General features: G+C 37.7%; 1 protein-coding gene across 2 annotated transcripts; it reads right to left on the bottom strand.

Moving 5' to 3' along the window:
- Positions 1 to 426: 426 nt before the first annotated feature.
- LOC126703652 (E3 ubiquitin-protein ligase RING1) lies at positions 427 to 18391 on the bottom strand. 2 transcript variants are annotated; one of them, XR_007648144.1, is made up of 3 exons: positions 16927 to 18391; positions 13403 to 13492; positions 427 to 678 (listed from the first exon to the last, which is right to left on the bottom strand). XR_007648144.1 is itself a non-coding variant. In XM_050402681.1 (2 exons), exon 1 carries the CDS (start codon positions 18222 to 18224, stop codon positions 16950 to 16952), a length of 1275 nt encoding a protein of 424 aa, XP_050258638.1. In that variant the 5' UTR covers positions 18225 to 18388; the 3' UTR covers positions 427 to 678; positions 16927 to 16949. The 2 variants fall into 2 exon arrangements, 1 of the variants encoding a protein (XP_050258638.1); XM_050402681.1 differs by lacking the exon at positions 13403 to 13492 and having other exon boundaries at positions 16927 to 18388.
- Positions 18392 to 20685: the final 2294 nt, after the last annotated feature.

Raw genomic sequence — 20685 nt, 5'->3', positions numbered from 1 at the left:
GTATATTGGTAATTTTGAAAGATTATGGGTATTTACATCATTTTAGGTATTTAAGGGTATTTTGGAGGTCAAGAGGGTATTTAAGTAATTTTAGAGGTATTTGGGTCATATTGGGTTAAATGGGTGGGTTACTAATTAAATGGGTTGGGTTGGTAATGGATAATTAATTTATATATAAACGGGTCATAAATGGGTAATTATACACCCAACCCATTTATGATCCAACCCGCCCATTTGCCACCCCAGTACAATATAGACTAATCATTTGTTTGGTTGGAGGGAGGTGGAAAGATAGGGAATAGAGGGGTGAAGGGGTGTCAGATGGTACTAAAATTCTGCTCTCTTCCTCCAGGATCTTCCTCCTTCCAAACATTCCCCAAGGAAAATATTGTCAAATTTCAGCGTATCACTAAAGAGCTCAACACGTGCAACTGAAAAGGGTTTGATGAAAAATAACATTCCAAAAAGTATAGATTGGTCCCCAAATGGTAAAATTTTACAATGCACAATAATTCTCGTAAAATAATGAAATCTATAAAGAATTCAAAACATGAAATTGGAGATGGGCATTTACCTATGATTATTATGACAAAATACTTAAATGCAACTCTCACTAATCATTAACATGTAAGATCTTTTCTATGTTCAATGCTTGCAGATTCAGACGAGTCTTCATACCTGCCAAAAGGAACAAAGAATCAAATATTTAAATAGGAAAAATCATAAGATTAATGCATCAGAGCACTATTTATTTTAAAGCCAGGAAGGAGGGGGGTGGGGGAACAGATACAGCCAGCAAAAATCCATAAAAGGTCCCAAGGTATCAATATCTGCAGCAACTCAAGAAAAGCCTCCCTGTAATAATTCAAACCAATCTAACATATCAGATTGCTTCAATGATTGTCAAGCACTTTGTATAGTAAGTACACAATTATATGAGTACAGTAACATTGATCCTATGCAGCACTACAAACCAAAAACAGAAGCATAAAATTTTATTGATCATACAAACATTATACAATTCTAGTCTCTAGACGCACCCATCGAATCAAATCAACAATTGATATGGTCTGGTCCCATGATCAAGTAGCATCACACTCGTGAAGGTTCTTGAAATCAAATCACAGTACACACAAGTACCTCAAGGAAATTGGGGTTCCCTGAATAAGATTTGTCACCTGGCAAAAAAATCTTTCAACAACTTGACCATCACCCACAACATTAATTTGCCAAAGCAAAAAAAAAAAAGAAAAGAAAAAAGTTTACATTGTTCCTAACTGGCCAGGTTCTATAACTCTACATCCCATAGCTCTCTCTCTCTCTCTCTCTCTCTCTCTCTCTCTCTCTCTCTCTCTATATATATATATATATACATATATATATATATATATATATATAGTGTTGCTAATAATTTGATAGTTATAACAATTAGATGGGGATTCAAACCTTGATTCTCCTAATAAAGAGGAAAGCAGGTATACCATTGAGCTACAAAGCTCTTGGCCTTAGCATTCTATAATTAAGCATCCAATAACCTGAACTAAAAATAACACCTAAATAGTAGCTTTTGTAGTCGAGGATCATCTTGAGAAAACCACAAGCACCAATTTTATTGATTATAGAGAAATGTCCACAAAGCACTCACTGCACATAAATTAGTCATGGCGATATAGAGAAAGGGGGAAAATTTTATAAAAAGGTACTAGAGATACACCAAGCCAGTAATAAATGTTAATAATCTAAAAAACTCAGCTGGAAACAAGAAATTGAACACTTTCCAAGTCTTTCAAAAGGAATGAATTTAACAGACAATCTCTTGGGCACACATAATCTCTGGACAATTAAATGGCTAGAAGAGACTTATTATAATGCTTATCGTCTACGAACCTAAGAATGTATTAAAAACGAAAACAACACAAAATCTGATGTAACTACATATTCCAATATCAAGTTTTAGTAATTTTTTTCAAAATCTGACATGTTAAATGGGTGAGAGAGTCAATGAGCCATATCATACTTAATGACACAGGGAATGAATATATGAACAGCAATGATAATTTGATTGGTGCTCTAGAGCTCCAGCTCCATTTTGGCATTAAACATAATAGTCAAAATAATAGGTAGGTAGGTAAAGAGAATAATCCAGAAGGCAAGAGGCCAAGTGCACTCTAAAAGGGTTGCTAGGAACATTAAAATATCTATATTCAATATTGCAAGGTTCTTCTAAATCCCTAATCTCTTTTAGCTATTCTCTCAGATCTTACAAAGTGTTTGGTTGGAAGTAATCTTTTAGGAAACCTCTTAGATTTTTAGTTTTTTTATTTTTTATTTTTATCGGTTTTTAGGAAACCTCTTTAGAGTCCCAAGCATTACTTTTAAAAGGTGGGTATCTGAATTCTGGACCACCCCTAGGAATCCTCTTAGATTCCCAAGCATTCCTATGCTTGGCTGCAAATAAGTAAGAGAATCCGGATTCCCATTTTGAGAGTTTATAGATTCACTTTTTAAAAGGTGTATCCACATTTTCATGGATTGGAAAAATTCAAGTTTTTTAAGTGACAATTATACCTACAATTTAATACCTTTTGACTAACTAAAATATAAATTTTTTACACGAAACATGGGTTTAATTTAATACCTTTCAATAAATTGTATGGGTTTGATTGATGAGCATATAAAAGATATATAAAAAATAAAAATATATTTAATAATTAGATAATGTTGTGTCACTAAATCTTACAGATACCAGTATCGGTGCTTCTTAGATAATGTTGTGTCCCAAGGCCACCTGGCAATAATTAGTCGAAGAAGTTGAATTTGAATAAAATTCTGCAGTAGATTAGGATGATGATTAGGATTTAATTTCAATTTGCATTTAAATTTAAATAGGAGTTAAATCTTATGTTTTAGGACTTGGTTGTGATGAGGTTTATCTCCTTACTAGTATTTATGTACATAGGAATTATGAATGAAGCAAGCAGAAAATTAACCCAAAAAGTCTATTCTCTCTCTAAGTTCAAGAGATTGGTCATCTCGAATTGACTACATTATCTTTTACATTCAATATTTTATCCCAAGTCACATCATTTGGTATCAAAGCAATGATCCATGGAGCTATCAAGATTCAACAGTAGAGATCCCTTTTGGTGGATTCTCAATGTCAATGAATCCTTTGTCTCCACAACACCTCACCACCACATGGTTTTCATTGCTGCTCCTTACTTAGGTATCATAATGTCCTACTCCAAGAATCACCAACAATTCAATAGATTATTATGTTGGAGGGTGCACTTGCTACAAAATTTGCCTTTGAAGATCAAATGATCAACAAAGTAGAAAAGATAGATCAAAGGGATCTTCTCGTGATTTCGAATAGGCCTACCTCAATTCCACACACTAAGTTTGTCATTCTCAATGAATTCAAGGATGTGGGAAGCTAGGTATTTATGTTCCTAGTGCTCACAAAATTGGGCGAAGAATTGGCGCAAGTATCAAATATCCAAATTCTTATCTTTCAACACTTTAAAATTTGAGGCTAAGTATTCTCCAATTGATGTGAGCAAACATCAATTTCCATGTCTTAGAATCTTGAGAACAAGATTCATCTGAATGGGAAAGGAATGTTGTGTCCCAAGACCACATGGCAAATAATTATGTAGGAGTCAAAAAAGTTTGAATTTGAATAAAATTCTACTGTAGATTAGGATTAGGATTTCTGCAGTAGATTAGGATGAGGATTAGGGTTTAATTTCAATTTGTATTTAAATTTAAATAGGAGTTGGATCCTATATTTTAGGACTTGGTTGTGATGAGGTTTATCTCCTCACTAGTATTTATGTACATAAAAATTATGCATGAAGCAAGCAGAAAATTAACCCAAAAAGTATATTCTCTCTCTAAGTTCAGGCAAATTGACTACACTATCTTTTACATTCAGTAATTTATTCCGGTCCACATTAGATAACGTCCCTCTACTGCTCTACCTAATAAATGACTCAAAGCCTCAATGACTACAGATAAAAGAGGGGGATAATGGATCTTGTTGGGCTAGTCCTCTGGAGCTACTAAAAGAACCACTAGGGCTGCCATTAGTGATAAAAGAGAATTGCATCATAGAGATGCAAAACCGGATCCATTTTCACCACTTCTCCCCAAAACCACACCTCTCCAATAAATAAAGCAGGAAATTCCAATTGACACGGTCACAGGCCTTCTCCAAGCCCAGTTTACATAACACTGCAGGCATGACATAGCAAAAGGCTATGATGGCATTCATTTGAGATTAAAAAATAAAAATAAGATTCCAAAATCTGCCTACCTTTGATGAATGCATTCCAAGAATTGGAAAAGAGCTTCCCAAGTACTGATTTCAGCAAGTTTGCCATGACCTTCATCAAATTTTGTACATTCTCTGATAAGGCTGATTAGTCTAAAGTCTTTAACATCAACAACCCAACCTTCTTGGGAATAGGTGCAAGAAAATGGACATTCAGGCTTCACTCAAACAAACTAGCATCATGAAAAGAATGAAAATTGCCCATCATGTCTGCTTTCACCACATCCTAGCAGCATTGAAAAAAGGCAATCAAAAATCCATCCAGACCAGGAGCTTTGTCTCCATTCAAAGATTTTATCACCTGAAGAAATTCCTCTTCATCAATAACACTCTCCAACCAATTCACTTCTCCATCATCAATCATGTGGAAAGATAAACCACCAAAATGAGGTTCAAGGTTTCTGGTTCAGAATACAAAAATTCATAGAAATGAACTATTTCCTCGCATATCTCCTCTTGGTCCTCCTTACAACATTGGACATTTTCCTAATGAAATCATTCCTCCAGTGGGAGTTTGCCAAACAATGAAATAATTTTGTGTTTCTGTCAACCTCTTTCAACCGTAGTGCTCTGGATTTTTGCCGCCACAAAATTTCCTCCAGAAGCATTGTCTTCCAATTCCACCCTAGCCTCAGCCCTCTTCAATCTTTCTTTTCATAATCTTTTGTGGGAATTTTCCCACAAGCAGCAGTCCAAGTGAAAGAAACTACTTTTGTAGGAACTTTTACCCTCCAAATGCTAGCAAAAGAAGCTACTTCTGTGGGAACTTTTACCCTCAAAATGCTTTTTACAGGAAAAAGAATGCATACCTCCAGCATAAAACACTCTATAGGGCTTTACATTAGAAAACCTGCTTCTTGTTGACATCCAAGGTATTTGGTCTTCAGCATTTCTCTATTCTTTGTAGAATAGATGAGATTAAGGAATTTTGTTAGCATATCCCTCTTCCAACTCTGAATGGCTCTAAAAAAGTAATATCCCAATGATGATTGCCTGCATTCCATCTCATAACATCAGCCACAACAGCCTCCTTATTATGAGCAATTCTGTACAAGTCAGAAGATGCCTCCTTAAGAGTCTTGTCCCCACTACCAGTCATGCCAAAAATGAACATTAGTGCCATCACTGACCTAAAATTTAATGAATCTGGAAAATGTACCCCAACCCCTTCTAATATGCTTCCAAAAAGACACTCTGTAAGAACCCCTACCAATCCTCAAGCACCAACCAATTAAGTGCCAAATTTTTATTAACTAAATCCCTCCAAAAAGCATCTTTCTCCATGGCAAAACGCCAAAGCTATGTACCCAATAAAGATTGGTTGAAAGATACCAAACTTCTTAAACTCATCTCCTAAAACACTCCATAAAAGATCCCTTTCCAACTTCTCAATACGCATAGCAACACTGGAGGGAATAGGAAAAAGAGAGACAATATGTAGGCAAAGTTGATAGCATGCTCTTTATTAAGGTGAGCCTACTTCCGTTAAACTAATAAAACTTCTTCCATCTCACTAATCTCCTTTTCATCACCTCAAGTATGGTTTAAATCTAGAGCCCAAAGGCAGCCCCAAGTATCTTAAGGGCACATTAGATACCTTGGACCCTAGATAAGAGCCAAAGTCCACATCAGTCATCAGATTCAGTAGAAAATAAAGACTGATCTAAATCCAACAAAATTAATTAACCTTCCATTCTTAATTCAAATATGGACAAGGCTCTGTTAGCCAGAAAAATCATTAATTCTAATTGAAAATTTTTGTATTCAACAACCGCAAGGTTTACCAATCCATTGAGCTGGGCAACAGGCCTACTACTTATGTAAGCTCTAAGGCAACTAGGCAAGAGTAAGATTCATATGCTACACACCTACTGTATTACAATCAGTTCATTGGCTTCAAAAGGAGGCCCATAAAATGAGAACAGGCCTACTTACACAAGACCCATTTATGGACAACAGGGTTGCAATAAAATTCACAACAGAATCAAAATGTCCATGAACAATTTAAAGGAAAAATTACATTTTACTACCCTAAACTATACCATTAACTACACTTCGCACCTTAAAATATATTCTTTTTTACACTTTACACCCCGACATTAAGTTTACTGTTAATTTGGATGGAAAATATGGCACCACATGAAAAGACCTAATTGCCCCCTCTTCTCAATGCTTTAAAAACAAAAGATGAATTACACTTTACCAATCTAAACTATACTCCTTATTACACTTTACATCCTAAACTTTGAATTTCCATCCAAATTAACAACAGAGTTAACATCGGAGTGCAAAGTGTAACAAAGGTCATAGTTTAGGGTGCAAAATGAGCATTCGAAAAGTTTAGGTTGCAAAATTTAATATGGGGTATAGTTTAGGATGGTAAAGTGTAATTTCCCCAGATAAAAATTCAACAAAATTATCGTTAGCAGCCAAAAAGGAAACAAATCTTAAGCTTTCATGGACTTTAACATGGTTTTGAATGACAGCTTTAACAATCAGGCCTAGTTATAAACATTAATCTAAATCATCCCAAAGAGAAACCCATTGGCATTAGATAACTTCTAGGACCTCATATCCACAAAAGCATTTGATGCAGGGAGCCAAGATTTTATGTTTTAATTTGCAATTAATATTTTCTTTGAATTTGGTTATTAATGTTGAGGGTTTTTAGAGATTTAAATTAGATATTTTCCATATTGGTGTAATCTCCTAAACCCTATTTAACTAGTACTCTTGTAATGGTGAAAGACGGTCGAATAATATTATTATGAGTTGAGAAATGTCTCCTCCCTTGTTTCCCTTTGTTTGGTGGTGATGCCAAACACCCCTAGGTGGTGATGCCTAGGGTTTGCAGGCAGATTTTAGGTGGTAAAGCCTAGGGTTTGTTCTGTTGTTACTTTTGTTCCTTTTTATTTGACATTTTCCTATTGTGTGCTACATTGACTTGGTATCAAAGCGTCCGATCCTTTCAAACCCACTCCAAATTTGTCTAAGCATAAACAGCCACCCACACCCACAAACTCCAACCACCACCAAATCTGCTCACCCAAACCAAACCAAAAAAAAAAAAAAAAGCAGTCATAATGTTTTCCAGCACCAGAAACCCAGCCATCACACCACTGCCAGAACCAAGTAGATCTCAGCCTCATCAAAGCCAAAAAATAAAAAAATACCTTCCACCGCCACTAAAACACCCCACCCACCAATAGCCGAGAACCCCATCAGCCAAACACTCAACCCAAAAATCTCTACCATTAATCCACGACACTGCCAAGCCCACAACCCACTCAACGCGACTGCAACACCGCTGTACCACTCAATCTGAGGCTGACGCTGTCACTTCAGCCTCGCGCCGCGCTGTAATCCCCTCTGTGCCGTTATTTTCACTCCTTGCTTCCTCTTCGACTTTGTCTAGTTCTTTGAAATGTTTATAGAGCTGTAAAGGTGCTGTCTTTTTCATCCATAAGTTTGTCACATGTTTTTGATTTTATTCAAAAAATCAAGAGCCAAAGCAAGATTGTTGGGCCTGATTTGCTAGCGTGTGCACCAGCCCATTGGCCTGATATCCTTTTTACTTCTATGCCTCTTCAAGCCTGCAATCCAGGAAGCATCTGGGTTGATCAGACAAGTCCATCCCAGACTCACAATTTGGACAGCAACCAGCAATGTCATCAATACAGGTTTTGCTATAACTCTTCGTTAAAATTTATTATTAATCATGGTTATATTAGAAGCACCTTCTTTTGAAAGTCATTAAGATCCAGGGATCTTCAATGAGTGGTTATATGAGATAGATGAGTTTATTGAACATATAGGTTTGTCATATGTGAGAAGGGCTAGGTTTGCCAAGATGAAACTAAATAAGTAGAGCTAGATTATTGGCAAGATGTTGAAGACCTTCGCATTAGAAAGGGTAAGCCTCCCATAACTGATTGGGAAGAAATGAAGGAAATACTCATTGAGAGATATATTCCCCCATCCTATGAGCAAAGGAGAGAGAAATATGTTCATCCTATGAGAAAAAAGAGGGAGAAATATGTTCCCCCACCTTATCAACAAAAGAGACAAATACAAGATAACAATCTCAATCAATGGGATAGACCTGCACCTGACCATGTATATCAATTTGAAGATGAGATGAATGTTTGAACAATTTCTAGTTCTAAGCCTAATGCGACTTTTTGTTCAAATTCTAGTCCCAAGCTCAAGGTGAATTTTTGTTCAAGTTTTGGTCCTAAGCCCAAGGTGAGCTTTGGTTCAAATTCCAGTCCTAACTTCGCTCCAGTGCTATCTTCCATTGAATTAGAACACAAATTCACATAAATAGAACACAAATACACTGCAATAGAAAACAAACTGGAGAATCTCATGAAATTAGTTCAAGATTACTTTGCAATGCTCAAGAAACCTGAAGTTGGGTGTGATACTTTAGATGCACCACAAGCCCTTAGTTTCAACGGAGGTTGCTTCACTCGTGCGACAAGAAGAACCTACTAAGGAGCCTAAACAACAAGGTGAAATATATAAACCATGTGTAGCAGACTTAATTCAACCTATTTAAGTGTCAAATACATTACCCATTGTTGAAAATGATGATTCCATTATCCTTGATGAAGAGAAAGTTCCACAAGTGTAACATTAGAGAGTGCACATGATGCGATAGGGGAAATTGATGAATCTGCTTTTGATCAGCCTTCCATGGTGCATAAGACAAACAGTTTGCGAAAGTAGAGAAAGTGGATACCATGGTGCTTCTAATGGATCAAGATAAGATTATATTGATTCCACACATTGATTTTGTTATTCCTAAAGAATTTACTGATGTGATGGAATGTAAAGCTTCACTATTCTCTGTACTCCCAAAGGTGCCAGAGCGGTTATCTTTAGAGAAGGAGTTCACGAAGGAGGAAGTCTTCCAGGTATTAAGGGAGATGAAGGGTGATAAAGCCCCTGGTCTTTATGGTTTCACCATGGCTTTTTTTCACAAATGTTGGAGTGTGGTGGAAAAGAAAGTCATGGATTTTTTTGTTTACTTTCATCGGCACTATGTGTTTGAACGGTCTATGAATGCTTCGTTTCTCTGTTTAATTCGTAAGAAGTGTAATGCCGTTAACATTAAGGACTTTCGCCCCATCAGTTTGGTGGGTAGTGTGTACAAGCTGCTGTCCAAGGTGTTGGCTAATAGGTTGAGGGTGGCTTTGGATAATCTCATCTCTAAGTCTCAAAATTCGTTTGTTGGCAGAAGGAAAATTCTGGATTCAATGCTTATTGCAAATGAATGCCTGGATAGCAAGTTGAAGAGCAGAATACCAAGCGTGGTTTGCAAGCTTGATATTGAAAAAGCTTATGACCATGTGAACTGGGAGGCCTTGTTTTATTTGTTGGGCCGGATGGGTTTTGAGCTGAAATGGAGGGGGTGGATTAAGGCTTGTGTTACGTCGGTCCGTTTTTCAATCCTGGTTAATAGATCCCCTGAAGGTTTTTTAGGAAGCTCTCGTGGGTTGAGACAAGGGGATCCTCTATCCCCACTTTTGTTTCTCTTGATAATGGAGGTTTTAAGTAGACTCTTGAAGAAGACTGAGAAGTGTAATCTTATTCGGGGTTTTCATGTGGGAGCTGTGAACTCTGTTGGTGAGCGTATCTCCCATCTGTTATTTGCTGATGACACTATCTTATTTTGTGATGCCTTTAAGGAACAGTTGCTATCGATTAGGTTGGTGTTGTCTTGTTTTCAAGCTTTTACGGGTTTGACGGTCAATGTTAGGAAAAGTGAGATTGTCCCTGTTGGGGAGGTGAATAATCTAGATGCATTGGCTAATATTCTTCAATGTAGAGTGGGCAGTTTGCCTATGAAATATTTGGGGATGCTGTTGGGAACTTCTTTTAAGAAAGCTTCGATTTGGAATCCTATTTTGGAGAAAATGGAGAAGAAACTATCTGGGTGGAAGCGTCTCTATTTATCTAAGGGTGGTAGGCTCATGCTAATAAAGAGTACCCTCTCTAATCTCCCAATGTACTTTTTATCTCTTTTTACTATTCCTAAAACTGTGACTATTAGATTGGAAAGTATTCAGAGGAATTTTCTATGGGGGTCTTCTGAGGGGAGTTTCAAGTATCCTTTCGTGGCTTGGGAAAAGGTGTGTTTACCCGTTGAGATGGGTGGTTTGAGGATAAGAAGTGTGGTGTCATTTAATCAAGCTCTATTAGGGAAATGGTCGTGGAGATATGGTCATGAAGTTACCCATCTCTAGCGGAGAGTTATCTCCACAAAATATGGTGAGGGTCAAGGGGGGTGGAGTACTAAAGTCTGCAGGAGGACTAATGGGTGTGGCCTATGGAGAAGCATTAATGAAGGGTGGGAGAGCTTTTCTAAGCATCTGTCTTTTGTAGTGGGTGAAGGCACTTGTATCCATTTTTGGCATGATAGGTGGATTGGTTATAATACTCTAAAAAATCTTTATCCTGAGCTCTATGTGTGTTCAGCGGTCAAGAATGCTTGCATCTCTGAGGTTTTGTGGATTCCAGAAGGGGACACTGTTAAAGTGTGGAATTTAAGATTTTATAGAGCATTTGAAGATTGGGAGTTGGCTGCATCTTATTCTCTGTTTCAGCTTATCCAAACTCGTATTCCTCGGGTGAGAGGAGAGATACTCTTTGCTGGCGGCTAAAAGGTGATAGTAAGTTTGACACCCAGTCTTACTATCATGCGATTCGGGGTGCTTCGAATTCTTAGTTTCCTTGGAAGGGGATTTGGAAACCAAAGATTCCTAAGCGCGTGGCGGTTTTTTTGTGGACAGTTGCTCATGGTCGGATCCTCACTTTGGATAATCTAATGCTTAAGGGTCGCCCCTTAGCTAATTGGTGTTGTATGTGTTGTCATGACGGGGAGTCGGCAGACCACCTTCTTCATTGTCCTGGCACTCATTCCCTATGGACTTTTAAACTTCAGGCTTTTGGTATTCATTGGGTTATGCCAGGTTTGGTGGCAGGTTTGTTATCTTGTTGGCATCAGTGGCTTAGGAAGCATAATTCGAACATTTGGAATTTGATTCTAGGGTGCTTAATATGGATTGTGTGGTTGGAACGAAATTGCCGATCTTTTGAGGACAAAGAGAAGATGTTGGATGAGTTAACGGTTTTAAGCCAACGCAATCTTTTGGAGTGGTCTCGTTGTTGGGGTTTTACTGATTGTTCTTCTCTCTCTGAGTTTATGTCTTCCCTTAGCTTAGTTTCCTGATTACCCTCTTTTTGTTGTGCTGTGTGCTCTTTTTTTTTTCTTCTTGTTCATCATCATGAACATCTTATACTTTTCTCTTATTTTTTTATCATTAATATTAACTTTTTGATTACCTATTAAAATATATATATATATATATATATATGTATATATATTGAAGCAAGTACTAAGTATTGGAGTTCTAATCCTACTTCACTTCAAAACTCGAGGTAGAGTTGTCTCCAACTAGAGGAGTATGATGCGGGACCCAAGATTTTATGTATTAATTTGCAATTAATATTGTTTTTGAATTTGGTCATTAATGTTGAGGGTTTTTAGGGATTTAAATTAGATGTTTTCCATATTTGGTGAAATCTCCTAAACCCTATTTAACTTGTACTCCTGTAATGGTGAAAAGAATGGAATTTGAATAAGAATAATATTATTATGAGTTGAAAAATGTATCCTCCCTTGTTTCCCTTTGTTTGGTGGTGATGCCAAATGCCCCTAGGTGGTGATGCCTAGGGTTTGCAGCAGGTTCTAGGTGGTGAAGCCTAGGGTTTATACTGTTGTTACTTTTGTTCCTCTTTTATTGCCCATTTTCCTATTGTGTGCTGCATTAGCATTCCAACTTATCAATTCTTATCATAGTATATTTTATTTAATATTTTTATTTAATTATTTATTTATTATTATTTTTAAAAATATTGATGATCCAGCAGTAGAAGTTGCAAAGTAGCATAGAAATTTTTAGAGAGGAAAGCAATTAGCAACTTCAATAAAACCCTCATTATGAAATTTATCTACTTGCAGATCAATCAGTAGACAATTTCATCAAATCCCCTATCCAAGAATGGTTTCAAGAAAACCCCTATCTAGGGATGCTTCAACTAGTTGCAAATCAAGAAAGGAGTCCACATATCATGTCCTAGACAAACTCATGCTTCCTACACAGTCAGATTTGCTTGGCATATCCAGAAACTCTTCAAACATTTCAAAAGACAATGAAACACCTTTTTTTAATGGCAAGTTACACATTCTCCCCAAGTGCCATTTGAACCAGAGTTCATTAGCCTCTAGTTGAATCCATCTTCGTGGTAGCTACATAGTAACGTATATTGCGGCTTTTATGTAACTTAAATCTCTCATATGTCTTGGGGGTGATAGGATGTCAATGGAAATTGAATAGGAGTGGCACTTTTGATGTTTGATCTTACCATAAGGCTATCCATTGCATCAATGTTCATTCTTTCCCCTGGAAGAGTATTTGGAGTGTTAAGGCCCCAAAGAGGGTGTCATTCTTTTTGTGGCAGCATGGGGTAAGATTCTTATAGTTGATACCTAATCAAGAGAGGTTTACCCCTAGTGAATTGGTGTGGTATGTGTAAGTGTAGTGTGGAAATGGTGGACCATCTTTTGCTCTATTGTGAGGTGGTGTATGCTTTATGGAGCTAAGTGTTTATGATCTTTGGGACTTAATGGGTGATTCTAGGGATTGTAGCATCTCTTTTATTTGGTTGGCGAAATTGGTTTGGAAAACATTCGTCAAATGTATCAAATTTGGTGTTATCTTGCTCGATGTGGTTAGTGTTAAAGAAGCGGAATAGTTGCACATTTTAAGGACATGGAGAGATCTCTTGATCAATTGAAATCCTTGCTGATTCGTAATTTGATTGGTCTCAGGCATGGGATTTTACATATTGTACTTCCAGTTTTGAGTTCCATCACTCTTTTAGATCTTCTATTTGATTTTATTGTAATTTTTAAAGAAATTTTTTGCTTTCATCATCGTGAACATATAGTATTTTCATCCTCAATAAAAGTTTTAGGGGAAATTACAGCAAACCTACCTGTGGTTTGACCCATTTGCACTTTGCCTACCCATGGTTTAAAACTTTGTCCACCTGTGCTTCAATCCGTTAGCTCCCCATTACCCACCTCTGTTAAAATCAAGGGTAAAAATGTATTTTACCTTCCCTTTTATGTCTCTCTCCTCCAAAAACAAAAAATAATAGAAAAACTCAAAGGAACAAGATCAAAGAGGGGATTTTGTAGAGAAACAAGATGCGTATCAAAACAACATCAAACGGACGGGCCAACACATTTGGTTCATCATTTCTTTGTCTCAATCCGATCGTCTCTCTCTCTCAAACTCAGATTTCTCTCTCTATCTCACCCTCTTCCAGTGGTCTTTATCTCACTCATCCCTTCTCTCTCCGATGATGGCGTTGAGGAGGTTGAGGAGGCCGATTAGCCACCACAGTGAAAACCCTTATCAAAAACCTAATTAGCCACCAAGATCGAAAAACCAAGAGCAAAACCCAAGAGCTGGAACCCAGGAGCAGAACCCAAGACCTAGAAGCCACTCATCCCTTCTCTCTCCAATGTGGCTTGCAGTTTTTTGTGGATTGTGGGCATGGTGGTGCTGGGATGTGGGTTCTGATAATGGTTGTGGTGGCTGTGGGTGGACTTGGTGGGGGTGAGCTTTCACGATGAAGGTGAGTATGGTGAGTTTTGATTTCAAACGGTGAGTACAGAGGGTTTCTTTGTTTGTTGGTTGTTGTGTTTGTGTTTGTTTGTGGGTTTCTTTTTGTTTTTGCTAGTGGGTGTTGCTACTCCATTCACTGCCACCATTGATGATGATGGTTCTCTTTGGTGTTTGCTGGAACCCCATGGCTGCTTTGATTTTCTGCTGCTACCTTCAATCCGAGAAGGAGGTTGGGGTTTGTGTTGAGTTTGGTTTTTTGGGTTTGAAAAATGAGAGGGTTTTCAGAATGGAGTCCAGGGATTTGGGTTAGTTTTTAAAAGGGTTTTGGACATGTGTAACTGAAAATTTTGAACTATATTTACAAATGTAAGAATTTTTTTTGCATTTAGCATTAATTTTATAACAATTTCATTAGCTGTAATGTTTAAAAAACGATTTGGGAAAATAGCATTTCGGGTTTGTAAGACTCAAGTTTGGTGAAAAATCGGGCATTTAACACTCAAGTTTTAGTGTGCTGGCACACAGCTAGCGTGGAAAATGTTCCACGTGGAACTCAAGCCTTTTAGGCTTGAGTTTTATAAAGAAAATCTAGGTTTTTACTAGGTTTGGGTTCTTTCTTCTTCTTCTTCATGTGGGTTCTTCTTCAGATCTTCTTCCTGCAAAAGGTTTTCGTGTGGTGGTCATTGTTGGGGGGGGGGGGGGGGAACGACTTTGGTCTTTGCAGAAAGTGAAATTGTGGATTTCATGGTGAAAAACTTGGTGGGTCTGGTTTGATTTGGGTTAATTTTGTGGAATTGAATGGTGGGTCGGTTATGATTTTGGGGTTTTGTGTGTAATCATTGGTGGGTTTGGTAGATGATTCTTCTTCTTCCTGTGAGTTTTTCCTTCTTCCGTTTCTGGTTGTTCTTCTTTTCCTTCTTTTGTTTCTAGTTCTTCTTCTTCTTCTCCAACGCTTTATGGAACTCAAGTCTTAGAGACTCAAGTTCCACGTGGATTAATTGTCCATGTCAGCTTCACTGAACTTGATCCTTATAGGCTCAAGATGCTATATTCCTAACTAGTTTTAGAGAGATGCTTACTAACGAAGTAGTTTCCTCAAATCATGCTATGTTGCAAATATCCCCACAAATGTAGTGTTCTTGCATTCTGGGTTTGAAAAAAATTTGATTTGAGCCATGTTCTAAGAGATGCATATTCCTAGGTTTGAAATAGCGTGTTTTGCTTTTAACAAAGGTGGGTAATGGAGACTAGATGGAGTTAAACATAGGTGACCAAAGTGTTAAGTTTTAAACCACAGATAGACAAAGTGCAACCGGGCCAAACCACAGATGGGTTTACTGTAATTTCCCCAAAATTTTATTACTTTTCCCCCAAAAAAAAAAAAAAAAATCTCATTAGCATTGAATGATTAAGAACGCAGCAATCTATAATATTCAAGCAATGTTGGTAAAAGGCAAAGTGTGAAGCGCCAAAGCTCCAATGCTTTTCACCTTTAAAGCGAGGCACATTCAAAGAGGCACGCTTTTTTGTGCTTTTTCAAAAAGCTTGAAGTGTGCTTTTTTATATTTTCAAGAAAATAAACCAAAACCGAATTGTAGCCATAGGATCTTAACACTATTGATATAAACCAACTAATTGGTATACAAAATTTAATGTTATGGTGTGCTGCACTGCTCCTATATACTTCAATAAGACCCATTTGGGACTGCAATCACTCCACAGTCCACCATTGATCTAATATTGACTAATTCTAATAGACTTATATATATTAAGTGATTAAATTACTAACTTAGTAAGTAGTCATAGTGCATTCTGACTACCAGGGATTCAAGAAAGGATATTGATGAAAGTACTCGTATCTAGCTGATCCAAAAAAATAAAATGACTTGACTTGCAATTTTTGTGGTGAAATTGCGAAAGAAGGGGCTTATATAAATATTATATGAATTATATAAAATATTTTATTTCAATTTATATGATTTTTTTTTATCACTTGTTGTACTACCCATTAATAATTATTTTCAAATTTATCAAATCAATTTTTTTTTTTAAATGTGCACTTCACTTCAATCAGGCACACGCTTGCACTTTGTGCCTATGCTTCAAGAGACCTTTGTGCTTAAGAGTGCCTGGTGCTTTAACCAACACTACATTCAAGTAAACCATCTCTACAATGTAGAAAAAGTGACAACCTCTCCCTTCTCTCAAAATAGAGTAGCAACTGAAAACTATGTTCTAAAAGTTTCTAAAGTAAATATTGATTGCTTTGGATGTGCCTAGTAGAATGGGAGAGTACCACATGAAGACAAAATGGCATGTTGCCTTAATCCTGACCAACCTATTTTCTACTTTTGAAAGGTTATAATCAATTTAATTAAAGGAATGCACAATGTCCACACACATCACAAAGTCTAACACAACAATCAATTTCCTAGAGCCCCTATAGATCAAAAATACTCATACGTCTAAGAAGTTAGTCAAGCTACCAGCCACAAGAAATTTTTCCATGCATGACAAAGGCTACCAAAGCATTTTCATTTTTTTGTAACAAAGGCTACCAAAATACTGAACCTCTTGTCAACACAAACACATCACATAGAAAGGGACTTATACACACTTAATTCCATAAGAGGAGCATTTACACAAAGCACAAAAACTTCAAAACTGCAAACTACCAAAAAAGAGTAAAAAAACTCAAGCTTTGCCTAGCACCATTCACAAAAGCTCTAGAATGCAGAGTATTATATGACATACATAAAAAGACAATCAAAGCAAAGCATAAACCATCCAATTTAGAGATATTTGATACTTATGAACATAAGCAATCGGATAAAAGTAAGAAAAGAATTGAAAAAAAAAAAAAAAAGAGGAAAGTTCAGTGCTTACAACAAGAGCATTTGCATTGGTCCTCAATCAAGATCTTCCTGTCTGGTCTCTGATTGGAAGTTGGTATTTCCTCTATTTCCCGAGTTCCCTTCCCCATCATTGCTTCCACTGTTGTTGCCAGTGCCACTCCCACTATTGCTGGTCTCTGCAGGTGACGCCGGTGTCCTACCAAATGGCCATGGAAAGGGCAATGAGATCCTAAATCTCCTCTCCATAGTCCTTGGGGTTGGTGGGTTTTCTCCAGAGCTCCCAGTCTGATTCTGAATTCCACTAGCAATGCCAGTGGCAGCAGAAGCAGAACCACCAATATTCCCACCTGCTGCAGCACCCCAAGTTGAACCAGTCTGAGTCTGAGCCTGATTGCCAGCACCTGCAGACACCGGCCTGGCAGCGGCAACACCACGATTCCTCTGCTCGTAATCAGGATCATCGGTGGGCAACTCATACCGACACACAGGACAAGAATTATGCAATTCCAACCAAGGCAGAATACAGTCAGCATGGTAAATGTGCTTACATGGCATCTGCTTGGCCTCCTCGCGGAGCTCGAAGGAGTCCTTGCAGACGGCACACTGAGATGAATCCGAAGCCAACAAATCCTGAGAAATCTTAATATCCGGCAATGTCTGGACAGCCGATTTGGATGCCGGGGGTGTACCGTATCGGTTAGGGTCGTTCTCAGCCAGCTGTTGGATCAACTGCTCGAGTCCCGGGCCGAAGAAATAGTCGCCGAGATTGACATTAGGGGAGCCGCCAATACCCATACCGGCACGGAAGGGAGAGTCACCGCCTCCAGAATTAATGACGACCTCAACGTTGCCGCCTAGGTTTTGGAGGTAGTTCTGAAGGAAAACAAAGGGGTTGAAAGCTTCAGGGTCGTCGAAGGGAGAGGGAGAGGGAGAGGGAGATGAGCGAGTTGGAGCAAAACCGGCGTGGGGGTGAGGGTGGGCTCCGAAGAAGGCGGAGAGATCATTGAAGATTGGGGAGGCGGAAGAAGAGGAGGAGGAGGAGGAGAATAATAGGGGAAGCGCGCCTGGTACAGGAAGGTCAGAAGTAGAAGAAGAAGAATAAAGAAAGGGATTTGCGAAAAAAGGATGAGGATTAGGGTTAGGGTTTTCCAGTTCTTCAAGAAACCCACCATGGCAAGTAGGGCAGGTGAGATCGGAGGTAGGTGAAGGGGTTAAGGTCACCGTATGGTCGCATTGGTGGCAGAAGAACAGTTGAGGTTGAGCCGCCGTTGCTGTGTCTCCTCCTCCTCCTCCTCCTCCTCCTTCTCCGCTTAAGCCGGAAGAAGACATTCTTATCAAACCAACTCAAAAGAGAAAAAAGAGAGATGGAGAACGAAACGACGTAGACCGGAGGGAGAGTGAGAGAACCTTTTTCTTTTTATTTTTAAGTGAGTCAAATTTTGATTTTGCGTTCAATTCAATTGCAAATTTACAACCACCTGTGGCGTGAAGTTGTTGGCGATACCACGCGCCGATTTAGCAAATGTGTCCAGCCGCCGATTCTTTTGGTTATTTATTTATTTATTATTATTATTATTATTATATAAGAAATGTCAAAATTTGTGCTCATCTCTCTTTACTTTTGATTTTTTATAATAATACTCACCCTACCTCTAATTTATATATCGGTATACCTCTATATATTAAAAGAATTCAGAAAGTTAATTATGATTTAAAAAAATATTAAAAATACCTCTAATTTAATTAGATAATTTTTATTCTTAAAAAATAAAAAATAGGGTTAAAGTTGTAATTCAACAATATTCAAAAAAAAAACTACTAAAGAAACTTTTTTCTTAAAAATTAACACACTCTCTATTTAAATATATCTTAAGCATGTTTAATACATTTTTTTCTTAAAAAAAATCCAATTAGATTTTAATTGGAATCTCAATCTTGCACCACGTGTCTCATTTATTTTTAAATTTTTTGGTAAGTGAATTATTAAGTGTAAAAATTGAAGAGTCCAAATCTAATTAATTTTTTGTACATTACAAGGCATATGAGAATGCTGACATGGCTGGCTCTGAACCCTACACGTGAAATAGCTGTGAGCAAAGGAAAGGAAATGTTGGCTAAAGGAGAGGATCTTTGGCCCGTGCCAACAACGTAACCATCTTGAAGAATAGTGAGATTTGCACCTGATATGGACACCCAACACTTGCACAAAAGAGAGATAGCATAGGGATGACAATTTTGCCCCTCCCCACTTAACCCGCCCCTCCCGACTTCACCCCACGCAGGTTTTCCCCGCCCCACAAAGGTGGTGGGGTAAGGATAGAGTGAGATTATAGCCCCGCACCATAAGGCAGGGTGGGGATGGGTTTAAGCTTTTTAGACCCAATCTACCCCGCCCCATCCCCGCCCCGCATTGATAAGGGTTAAATTGTAAATTTTTCATACCCTAAAACTCTACAATTTAAACAAACATATTATCTGCTTATTTTATTCTACCCAATAAGGCTTTTTGCCTCTTCTTTTTTTTTTTTCCTCTAGCGAGATTAGAAATAATGTACTAATTTTAACATTTTCTTTTATCTTTATTATAAACAAATTTATGTACTATTGAATCATTGATTTTGTATTATAAGATTTTTGTTTTTGTTATGATATTGTCTTGTTAAACACTTTAATAATATTATTCAATTTTTGCTAAAAATTAGTTTGATTTGATGGGATAAATTTATTTTTAATTTCAAGTATATTTTTATTAATGAAATAGGTTTTATTAAAAACAATTGTAATAATTGTAGGCAAATTAACAAGAAATAGAGTTTTACGAGGTGAGATGGGGTTTCGCGGGGCCCTAAAGTGCGGGAATGGGGTAAGACAAAACCATGCAGGGCGGGAGCAAAAACCCCATCCTTTGGACCCGCCCCGCCCTGTTGTCATCCCTAAGATAGTGACCCCCTATGGTCAGATGCTATAAAACACTCCTTATTGGCTGAGCTTATGCTGGACCACTATTAAGGACACATGTATCACTCCTAGTATCCCTGATATCCCTTTCCTTGTCCAAGGTTTGCTTCCCACGTAGTAGTAGAGCCACCCTTTGTTCCACTACCCTAACATTGGCGTGCTTTCTCTCTCTTCTAGCCTTAGTATAGCACAATAGCTGTATTAGGGTTTGAAATGGGCGAATAAGGGTTTGACACCTGTTTTGATGTACCTTACAACATTCCTTGTACTATAAAAGGAACATGTTATTAAGCAATTAGGGCAAGAACCTAGAGAAAAACAAGAAAAATAGTAGAAAGTTTGTGTAGAAAAGTGAGGTAAAGAAAAGGATTTCTTTGGGAAGAACATCACCCCTGTACAAAGGCTTTCATTTTCACATAATAAAGAGCTCTAAAGAGTTAGGGACATTCTCCCCTTGCTCACCCATGGTTTTTCATCCCTTCCAAAGGATTTTTTACGTATTTTCCCATGCCTTCTTTACTTTCCATGTTATGCTTTTCATTTCTCTCAATGTTAAAGTGTTAAAGCTTTCGTTTTTATTATTCTTAAGCCTTTTCACTTAAATGTACTATTAGATGCATCATCCATTCTCTCACATAATATTACAAATCTAACTTGCACATACATTTTTAGCGACTTTACTAGGGAGAATCTCGGGTTATTTTTCCTTTTAGTTATATTCTGTTTATCCTCTTTCCACTCCTATATTTGGTTATCTTTCTCTTTGGCCGTTCAATGCCTCCGAGAAAGAACAATGCAGGTGCCCAAGCTAGTTCAGGTGAAAACCAGTAAC

This window comes from Quercus robur, chromosome 10 (assembly GCF_932294415.1).
Source record: "Quercus robur chromosome 10, dhQueRobu3.1, whole genome shotgun sequence".
In the NCBI taxonomy this organism is placed as follows: domain Eukaryota; kingdom Viridiplantae; phylum Streptophyta; class Magnoliopsida; order Fagales; family Fagaceae; genus Quercus; species Quercus robur.
The sequence above is the reverse complement of the archived record's forward strand: the minus strand, read 5'-3'. Positions and strand labels throughout refer to the sequence as shown.

Coding starts and splice junctions, on each gene's coding strand:
- LOC126703652 (XM_050402681.1), bottom strand. CDS start 18,224: ATGTCTTCTTCCGGCTTAAGCGGAGAAGGAGGAGGAGGAGGAGGAGGA.